An 11,295-nucleotide genomic window follows, 5' to 3' on the forward strand; every position below is an offset into this window, starting at 1 on the left:
TAGTGTAGGCTGATTATTCTTATAGATTGAAACGTGCATTAACCAGGATAACGAGTATGCAACATGCTCCGAGTTGCTTCAGAAAACAACAAAATAGAGCAACAACAAAAGCATGTTGCTGGAAATGGGTTTATTATTGAAAATGCACACTGATTGTGTGCCAGCAGGAGGCGCTGTGAGAGCGGTGGAACTAACGGTTTCTCCAGTAATGGCTGTAAACAAAGCAGCTCCGCTCATGAACGGTATTTTATCAGATAAAAATGCCATCTAAACTATTCTGAAGACAGTCGGTTCCCTTCAGAGATACATTCATATAAAACACCCGCGACGCGTTTTGATTTTGAGACGTGCAGTGCTCATGTTTATTCAACGAAGTCAAACGCCACAAATAAATCAATGTATGGGAAACACTGGTAATGTATATCGAAATATCGGAAATGTGTTTAAAAATCATATCACCGTTATTGAAACAAATTATATCGCGATACATATTGATATTGAATTATTGTCCAGCCGTAGGTTGACTTAACTTTTATAAAGAATATCTCTTTGGATTTGAGACTTTAGTCTTTGCAACTTTACAGATCTTCTTTATGCACCAAGAGCCGGTAGTCACTTTCATACCAGTATCGCATCCCGGCTATCGGCCTGGGCAGCCATACCGGACGGGTCGAGTTGGGTTCTAAACGCAATCTAATTAGAGTTTACTCGCTTCAGTTCGCTCGCAGGCCACCTCGTTTCAGAGGTGTTATGCAAACTTCTGTTTCGGACAACAAAGCGCTCATTCTCCAACAAGAAGTGCAGACATTGCTTGCAAAAGGTGCTGTGGAAATAGTGCCCCCAGCGAACAGCGAGTCAAGCTGTTTCAGCCACTACTTCCTCGTTCCAAAGAGATACGGCAGGCTCAGACACATCTTGGTTCTGAGACATCAGAACTGCTCGCTTATGCGCCGGCCGTTCAGGATGTTAACTATCAAACAGATTCTCGCGCACATTTACCCCGAGGACTGGTTTTTGAAAGTGGATCTGAAAGACGCGTACTTTCACATCCTCACAGCCCCCTGTCACAGACCGTTCTTGATTTGCGTTCAAGGGAGTGGCCTATCAATATGCAGTCCTTCCATTAGACTGTCTCTGGCCCCGTGCACTTTTACAAAGTAAAGGCAGATGGGAATCCGCGTATTGAACTACCTCGACGATTGGCTTGTTCTAGCCAGATCAGAACGGGAGTTGGCTGCTCACAGAGAGCTGTTACTCAGCCACGTAGAGTGCCTCGGGTTGGTTATCAACCCGCACAAGAGTCACCTGTTGCCCAGACAGTGTGCTGTCTTTCTGGGGACAATCTTAGACTCAGTCCGAATGCGGGCATGGATTACGCCGGAGCGATCCCTGACCATTCAACGATTAGTGGCATCACTCAAACCAGGGACGAGACATCCCCTGAAGGTTTTTCAGAGGTTACTCGGCCTTATGGCGGCCGCTGTCTCTGTAATTCCTCTGGGCCTGCTTCACATGCGGCCCCTCCAGTTTGGCTCAAAGCTGGGCGCCTGGGGCGGCTTTCTGTCAGGATAGACCACTGCTGTATCAAGGCCGTAGCCCCCTGGACGTCCTCTCACCTGTTTCAAACAGGAATGAGGTTAGGGCTGACCTCCAAGAGGAAGGTAGTCACAACGGACGCTTCCAACTCAGGTTGGGGTGCCCTGTTGGAGGGCAATCCGGCATTCGGCTCCTGGTCAGTCCCGGAGCGGCGTCCGCACATCAACTGCCTAGAGATGCTGGCGGTTTTCTTAGCCCTGAAAACCTTCCTACCAACCTTGAAGGGGCACCACGTCTTAGTCCGGTTGGACAGCATGACGGTGGTGGCCTACATCAATCACCAAGGCGGTCTTAGGTCATGCACTCTATACAGGATGGCTCGTCGTCCTCCTCCTTTGGGCACGGAGGGAACTTCTCTCATTACGGGCGGTTCACGTGCCGGGCAGATTGAACTATGATGCAGACATGCTGTCCAGAGGCAAGGTAGACCCGGGCGAATGGGTGCTACATCCTCAAACGGTTAAAAAAATCTGGTCAGTCTTCGGCAAGGCAGAGGTCGACCTCTTCGCCTCAGAAGACAACTCTCACTGCCCAACATATTTCTCGATATTTTCACAAAGCAGCGATTATCTTGCTGGATTGTCGATGCGATAGCCTTGGCTTACGCCTCAGAAGGCTTGCAATGCCCTATAGGTGTGAGGGCCCATTCCACAAGAGGGATGGCCTCCTCCTGGGCATGGTCCTGCAGAATTTCTATTGGTGAGATCTGTGTGGCCGCCGGCTGGTCGTCGCCGTCCACATTTGTCAGATTTTATAACTTAGATGTCCCTGCTATACAGGTGCGAGTTCTGTCTGTTTAATGTTCCACTCTTTCCCCTTGGGCGAAGTTGGTTATATTGGTGCTTCTCAGCTACTAGCTTGGAGCACAATGTGCTCAGGTTCTTAGGGGTCCTTATTAGTGTAATTTTTTTTTTTTTATGCACATTTTGGAAATGTTTTGGTTTTCTATCCAGCATTTTTATGTGATATATCATAAACTTCTCTTAAAAATATGTGAGTGGGAACCTGGCTAACAACTTAAAGTGTCCTTGTTATGCCATTTTGAATATTGCCTTTTATGCGGTGTAATGTAGCTGTATGTGAATGTAAACGATCTGCAAAGTTGTAAAGCCAAAAGTGCATGATAAATAAAGTTATTGTCTCCCAAAAGAAAGAATTGACTCTGTACAGCCTAAATGAGTCTTTAGTAATTTGAATCCCACTTCCGTGATGGCTACACGTCAAAGGGTAACACATTTGCATAATGCCCGCCTATATTCTATGTTGGCCGGCTGCGAACAATTTGACCCGCCCTCAAACACGTAATTTTACTGACGACTGCTTCTCTAATCTCGGGGAGTTCAATGCGGGATTCACAAAATGCTTGTACTTGAAAGATGGTTCAGTACCCAGTTTATTTGGACCAGCTGACTCCATTAAATCACAACCTGTAAGTATGATAAATAATAGATGTTTAGATTTTCTATCGATTGTTCAAAATATGGAACTATGGCAATGGGCGTATCGCTTTCGACACACGCTGTACATGGTAGACCATAGGAGGTGTTTGGAGAGACTGAATCTTAGAACTGCTTCGAACAAATCATTTGAGAATCTTTGGAAAATTAGGTGATATTAAATGCATATTTTGAGAAAACGTAAGGGTGGTTTGACCTTACATGCATGTAATCCTATTGTAGGAGACTCCCAAAACAATATTGGGAACCCTAAAAATGGCATAATAGAGGCACTTGAATGTAAATGTAAATTACTCTTGCAGTAGTTCAGTGTATTGAGTGCCTTATTAAACTGGATTTCAGGAGAAGTGGCGCAACTGATTACTGAAATTACCCATTGGATTCCAAACGTATAGTCAAATATTGATCAGAAAAAAAAAGAACAAGATTACATTAATTCTCTTGTAAATGGAAGCAGCACAATCCTAATAAGCGCGGGGTTAGAATAAATAGTTTTTTACTTTTCCTGTGACCAGGTCAGGCCTCAGAGCCTTTCTCTTAGCTTGACGCGGGAAGCGTCCCTGAATGACTGGAGCAGGTGGGAAAATATTCCTTTACCCTATAAGTATGTCAGACTCAAAAAATATCCTGGAGAAAGCCAGATCTCAGATCTCAGCTAACATTCATACTTACAACCCCAGAGGAACGGACCGTACAGTCTGGCCCAAATTTCTTCAGAGGTGAAGTATTTAGTTTAGTTTAGTGTTATGAGTTATTTGAGATTAATCTGTGCATACTGTCTGATTTTGTATGATCATAAACCATGTGACCACTAATCTTGGCATCAGTCCAGCGTTTCTAATAAGTTTAGGAATTTTTTGCTTTTGGTAATTCTCCATGGATGTGCCATGACAAGTTGGTTTCTTCCAAATGTTCTCCTAAGGCATTTCATTCTTTTTTTCCTCATCCATGGAAGATGAACTATATGAAAATATGATACATTTGATACATTACTCATTGTTCTTTTACTACCTTGAGGGGCTAGTTGCCCATATTGTGTTATCACAAACTATCTTTATGACAGCACGGAATTGAGTGTTTACAACGAAAATCTGATAATGAAATTTCCTGTCCCTGTCCAAATCAGGCCCAGTTCTACGGGGGTGCTATGTACCCTCAAACAAAAGTAAGAGCACTCCCAGTTGAAGATGTAATAACAGTGTACTGGCGAAACAGATTTGGCAAATGGTCCAGTGCAATCCACTGTTTGTGTTTGAGCATTTTTGTAGCCACAAATCACAGACATATCTATTGATTTCTTAATCGCAATGATCGATCAGAGTCATTTAAGTTAGAATCCAGTCAACACTCAAAACAACAGAGTTTTTGGTCCAGTGACTGATCCAGTTTTTCCCCCGAAAGTGATTCCATTGACTGACAGAACTTCTTTACAATACTACAATATAATTTAATGTTTAATGTTTTAACCTTCAAAGCATATCAATGATTGTCTTAAATTTTATCAATTTTATGTAGGGCTGCACGATAAATCGAAATGGAATCGAGATCGCGATTCGATAGAAGCTGCGATTGTCATGCGTATCTTTCAGTGAAGCACGGTTCTGTGATCAGCAGTAAATCTCCATCCAAAGGCCAGAGGGCGCTCTCGTGCTGAAACTCCAAATACGTCTCGCAGAAGAAACCCAGAAAATGCCTATTGCTGCAGCTGAATAAACAGAAGATTCAACTGCTTTCATTGATTCAACGTGACTAATAAACACACCAAAATGCGCATGACAATCGCATTCGATTAATTGTGCAGCCCTAATTTTATGTGACTGAATTGGTCAATATAGACATGTCTGTGTTTAAAATTAGCTTGTGATTAACAAGCTAACCAATTAGTCCAATAGTTTAGCATCTTTCATATGCTCTAATATTTTTTATTTAGTTTTAATCAAATTAGTACAATGTGACCACTATTTACCTAAAATAAGGGAACAAATTAATGTTTTCGGAACTAATTTATATTATACATATTTAATATATACAGTGGGTATAGAAAATGATCACCCCCCTTTAAAATTTTTACATTTTGTTTCTTTGCAGCCTGAAATGAAGAGGGACACAGTTTTTGTTTTATCCAGCTGTATGTACTCAGTGCAACTTATAACATCCAAGTGAAAGATATAACGCCAACATGTAAGAAAAAAACAGAAAAAAAAACAGAATCACTGAGTTGGAAAAAGGATGACCCACTTGTGTCAGTATTTTGTTGAACCACCTATTGCTTTAATTACAGCCTTTAGTCTGTTGGGATGTGTCTCTACTAACTTTACACGTCTAGACTTTGCGATATTTACCCACTCTTCTTTGCAGAACTGCTCAAGTTCAGTTCAATTTGATGGTGAGTGTTTGTGGACTGCAGTCTTCAGGTCATTCCACAGATTTTCAATGGGGTTTAAGTCTGGGCTCTGACTAGGCCATGCAAGGACATTCACGTTTTTCTCCATCAACCACTGTGTGCTCAGTTTTGCTGTGTGCTTTGGTTCATTGTTCACATGTTGGAAGGTAAACCTAATTCCCATTGACAACTTTCTGGCAGAGAGCAGCAGATTTTCCTCAAGAATTTGATGGTATTTTGCCCCATCCATTTTTTCCCCCTGACAAGTGTTTCAGTCCCTGCTGCAGTGCAGAGAAACACCCACATAACAGATAATACCACTTCCATGCTTTACTGTAGGAATGCTATTATTTGGATGGTGAGTTGTATTGGATTTCTGCCAGACATATCGTTTGGTGTTGAGGCCAAATAATTCAATTTTAGTCTCATCTGCCTCAGAATCTTCTAGGTGTGTTTTGGCAAAGTTCAGTCATAACTGCATGTGGCCTTTCTTGAGGAGTGGCTTTATCATGCAAATAGACTTAAGAATAGACTTCACTGTGCTTCTAGGCATTGATAAAGCCTTTGAATTTATTTTTTTTTGTATCCATCTCCTGAATTGTGTCTGTCCACAACTATATCTAATTATATATATATATGTATATATATATATATATATATGTATGTATATCTGCAAGCAAAAAGCAGTCTTCATGGCTGCAAGGGGTTTGTGGTGTCTCAAAAAGATCCTGAGCAGCTAAGGTACAAGAAAGATTCTTTCACAAAAAAGTACATGGAGGTGTTATATTTTTGAGTTACTAGGTAGAATTTTAAAAAAGGTTAATGTGTCACAAAAACAATAAGAAAAGCCTGTTAGCTTAAAACGTTGTGTTAACAACTAAAATATAAGATTTATTCATGAATAGTATAACATTAAACTAATAGTTCAAACAAAATTGGAAAATGTGTCTTCATTTACTCTCCATAATGTCATTCAAAACTTGTATGACTTTACATCATCTGTGGAACACAAAAGAAGATATTTTGAATAATGCCAGATCCGTTGAAATAAAAAAAAGTTTTTGGAGCTTGAAAGAGATGTGCGAACTTCTAAAGGGATAGTTCATTCAAAAAATTAAAATTACCCCATAATTTACTCACCTTCAAGCCATCCTAGGTGTATTTGACTTTCTTCTTTCAGACGAATACAATCGGAGTTATATAAAAAAAATGTCCTGGCTCTTCCAAGCTTTATATATATATATATATATGTATGTATATATATATGTATATATATATATATATATATATATATATAATTACCCCCCCTGCATGTCATATGTGGGGCTCTGTACAAAAAAAAATGGTTAGATGATTTGTCAATTATTAGATTATGACTATATTGACTAAATTCTTCATTGCTATAACAATTTGATTTCTTCCATTAAATCATGTTGTCTTGTTTACAAATATGGGTAGTTGACATATAACATGTCCATACATGTTCCATTGCAGGACACTGCTAAAACTAGCTAAAATTTCATGTCAACTGGCCAAATATCTAAATGTTCAAAAAACAAGATGATTTTACCCTAGAAGACCAGGGCTCTGAGTTGCTGATTTGGGTAGTCCTTTCATCTGGTCTCTGCATGCACTTGGTCAGTGTGTTTTAGCAGAAGTGCTGATCAGTGTGTGTTAGCAGAAGCTGATTCCACGTTGAATAGCTGAAGACAGCAGTCTCTGTCTGAACTGGCGCAGTCTTAGCCCTGAAAAATCAATCTCTTAATAAACCAAAAACGGTGGTAGATCTCAGTGAATTATGGGTAAGCCATGTGGATGGCACAGTGCAGTTTACAGAGGTGCATTGCAGGCTAAGAGGTTAATGGATAGAGGGTGAAAACTTGAGAAAGGAGTAATCCATTTCCCAGTCTTTTTTATTTCTAATGTTTGTTCATCCTGGCTTCATGATCCTGCACAGCCGTTTCTTTACCCGTAAGAACTGAAATGAAGGTGATGTATGCCAATCGTGTGTGCCTATATCACCTATTGCTCTTTGGCTTTAGATTAGAACAAATGCTATATAAACTATAAGTATAAAACTCACATGAATGATACCTCAGATCATGTGGATTGTTGGGGAAAAGTTGTTCTTTTTATTCTCAGAGTGGTTAGACTTACAATTTTTTTTGACAAATCAGTTGAAACTGGTGACAAAACAGGTTAAAAAAAGTAGGTTTACACTGAAGAAAGGAACCAGACATTGATATGAAATGGTGACCAATAACTAAAGAAAATTTGCTTTTCCTTCTTGTATAGGTTCATGATGGGGTTGAGATTGGAAGCTTGGTGCCTCGCGGGAGCCATGAAATAATCATGACATTGCATGGACGAGGCCCGAGAGGAGGAGGTTAGAGTTTAAGGACCCTTTACTAATCAAGTATGACTGGTGCTTCAATTTCTGATATTCTCTCACATGAAAATCAGTAGGATAACATTTAAATACACTATATGGCTGAAAGTACGTGGAGATTTCTAGTTCGCAAGTTTAGCTACTTCAGCTACACTCATTACTAGCAGAGAAATAACATCTAACCTGTTCGAAAAGTGAAGTCTATAAAGAAATAGTTTATTGAGTCTGGTGTGGAAGAACTTCACCGGTCTGCACAAAGCCCACAGTTAAACCTCACTGACCTTTAGGATGAATTGAATGTTTACTGTGAGCCAGATCCCAACATCAGTGCCTGACCTCACTGATGCAGATCCCCACAGCTGTTCCCCAAATATTTAAAACTTTCCCAGAAGAGTGGAAGCTGTTATTCACTGAAAATCTGCCCTAGTTCCCCTTGATGGGTTCATTAAAGAAGCAGTAATGTCTAATTTATGAATGAATCATTCTTTTGAGTCGGGTGTTTTCAATGAACCGTTGATACAGTTCATAAAGTCATTGATCAATTTATTTATTCATTTATTTTTTTATTATTCTTTTTTTTTTTTTTAAGAACAGGATTTCAGATTTTTCCAGGTTTGATTTAAGGATAAAAAAAATGTTTTTTTTTAAGGGGTGAACTATACCTTTAAAAAGCATAAATTGGAGTGATGTTCATGTATCCACATAATTTTCTCAATATATATCTCTTTTGCAGGGAGGTTCGGACAGACTACGCCACCATTGGTTGATTTTTTGAAAGATATTTTGAGAAGATATCCAGAGGGTGGACAAATTCTAAAAGTAAGAATATATGATATGTAAAGCATGTATGTATATGGTTATTGTGTGTGTGTGTGTTTGTTTTTTATAATTTTGTTATGCAGGGCTCTAGACTAATTCTTCCCACTGGTCACGCTGGTGCAACTACCTTTCTCAACTGGTCAGCACATGATTTGTTCACACTTTTTTTTAATGAATTGTTTAATTGCAATATTTACTATCTATCGATCTATCCATCTATCGATCTGCTTGCTGCGGTAGTCGGTGTTACCGGTATTACCCGGTGTTCAGTCATACACCGGATACATTACTTGCCCAACACGGTGATGCCCCCACTGTCGTTTTGCTTTTTTAAAGAAGTAAACATTTTGTTCAGTTGGACAACGGATGCTACAATTGTGGACTGAAAGCATCTGCTCTGCTCCAAACAGTGCGCACTGCAGAGCCGCAGCAGAAGTCAGATTTCACTTATCATCTGAAGAGAGTAAGAGAGGCGCTTCAGTGCGAGCGCTAAGGTGCACACAGCAAAATTGACAAGGAAACGATGCCGGACGGAGGATTTGGTTTTCAAGTGAAATGTAAAAGTAAAGTAAAAGACCGCTTCTTAAACCAGATAAGGTGAACATGTTGGTTTTTGTTAATAAACGTTAAATATTCTAGTTTATCATTGTATAGATGTAAGCAAACAGACAATTATTTTTTCTTGTAAAACGTGATCCAAAACGCATCCAAATAGTGCCTTTCCTTTTTTCGACTTTCGACTTAATTCCTAAATTTCTTGAATTCCTAATTTGCGTGTTTCATCATCAGTGCGCCATGTGCATGTACGTGATTGATAATGCAAGTACAGGTAGGCAGACACCAATTCAGTGCGTGACGACACATAAATGTGACCACATCAAATTTTAACTCGCACATTCTCAAAAAATGGTCGTAGTCTAGAGCCCTGTCATGCGGTCTGCCTTCTTGGCCTTGTCTCCCTCGAAAACAAGATTTTAATCTCAAAGGACATCTTGTATAAATAAAGTTTAAATAAATAGATTTAAAGAAACAAGCATGCTGTTTGTTGTTAAAATAGCAGCTGTATCAAGAATTTCATAAAAGATGTTGCAGTCGGCAGTAATGCTGAAATCATTGGCTATGTTAAAAATAGAGGATGGATATAAAGCCATTAAATAGTGTGCCCACTCACTGCCCAGTAATTGAGCGAAAACATATTGAGGCAATTTTGTTTGTAAATAACACATATAGCGATGTAATAATTTATGTCAATGACTTTATGTTGTGCTTGTCATGCAGGAGCTGATTCAGAATGCAGAGGATGCTGGGGCCACTGAGGTCAAGTTCATGTATGACGAGACGGAGTATGGAGTGGAATCACTGTGGTCAAATGATATGGCTCAGTATCAGGGTAATCCGAATATGCTGATCGATTGCAGCTGTCCCTTCACATGTTCAATATAATTTCTGGCAATATGCAGGAAACAGAATGAATAGTTATAACAGGTTAATAATCTTGAAATACACTGTTAATTGAAATGTTTTTTTTTTTTTTTAACAGGAACAGCATTGTATGTCTATAATGATGCCGTCTTCACCACAGAAGACTGGAATGGTATCCAGGAGATTGCACGGAGCAGAAAAAGAGAGGACCCTCTTAAAGTGGGAAGATTTGGTATTGGATTTAACTCTGTCTACCACATAACAGGTGAGAAAAGAGTATGTTATGATTAGGGATGGGTACCGAGAACCGGTATTTTTTTGGACCGGTACGTAATTGGGTCAATACCAGAGTACCGATAAGCTTCAGGACAAACGATACTGTCTATACTTCCGTTGATTTGTCTCCGTATACTTCAATGTTAACGACGAATTAGAAGCTGCTGCTTGTCATTTTCCTTCACTGAATGATGTGTCCGAACAAAACTAGGTTACACCAGTGTCAGATGCAATATATGCAGTAGTGTAATAGTGAAATAAGGAGTATATTATTAAGCACTAATTCCAAGTATGGGTCACCATACTTGGCCACATGTCACGTCTTAATCTCTCTTAACATACTTTCTGTTATCAACATAAAGAATTTAGGTTAGAATTTATATTAATATACAAGAGAAAATTTGTATATTACGTGACTAATCAAGTTTTTCACCATTTATAATCACCCTTACGCGATCATTTAAATGGTCCTGTGATGTGACACATGAAGTTTTAAAAATGCAAATGTTCCATGTAGTCTGTAAATTAATATCAGTTCCTAAAAGCTGCATACATAATAATGTATTTGCAAAAAAAAAAACATTTTAGATGGAGTATATCATGCCATATTGCAGGACAGTTCAAAACCCCAATGATATTTCATGACAACTTTTTTTTTCATATCAGCTTATTAGATAATTTTTTTCTAATTTGTGAATATACAGTTGAGCAGGGTGGAAAAAATAGAGGACCTGATGGAAAGTAGGATCACCCTTTATGTTATGTGTCCATAGTTGTGTGCAGTGTTGGTGGTAACGCATTACAAGTAACGCAAGTTACGTAATCAGATTTTAAACCTGCAATAATTAAATGTTAAACAACACAAATATCCCTTAAATATTTAATCCCATTCTATTAACCAATGTCTTTGCTTCTGACCTTCGATGATCCAGTTCAACCGTACTAATAAGCAC

The 11,295-nt window shown here is 39.2% G+C and overlaps 1 protein-coding gene across 1 annotated transcript in view; it reads left to right on the forward strand.

The window, feature by feature from the left end:
• Positions 1-11,295, forward strand: part of LOC107699827 (sacsin-like) — a 47,426-nt gene that overhangs the window by 7,983 nt on the left and 28,148 nt on the right. The window contains exons 3-6 of the mRNA XM_016501222.1: positions 7,732-7,822; positions 8,559-8,644; positions 9,923-10,034; positions 10,185-10,331. Coding sequence (XP_016356708.1) covers positions 7,732-7,822; positions 8,559-8,644; positions 9,923-10,034; positions 10,185-10,331 — 436 coding nt within the window. The remainder of the gene's footprint in view (positions 1-7,731; positions 7,823-8,558; positions 8,645-9,922; positions 10,035-10,184; positions 10,332-11,295) is intronic.

The sequence above is a fragment of the Sinocyclocheilus anshuiensis genome, unplaced genomic scaffold (assembly GCF_001515605.1).
Source record: "Sinocyclocheilus anshuiensis isolate Anshui unplaced genomic scaffold, SAMN03320099.WGS_v1.1 scaffold194, whole genome shotgun sequence".
Taxonomy (NCBI): domain Eukaryota; kingdom Metazoa; phylum Chordata; class Actinopteri; order Cypriniformes; family Cyprinidae; genus Sinocyclocheilus; species Sinocyclocheilus anshuiensis.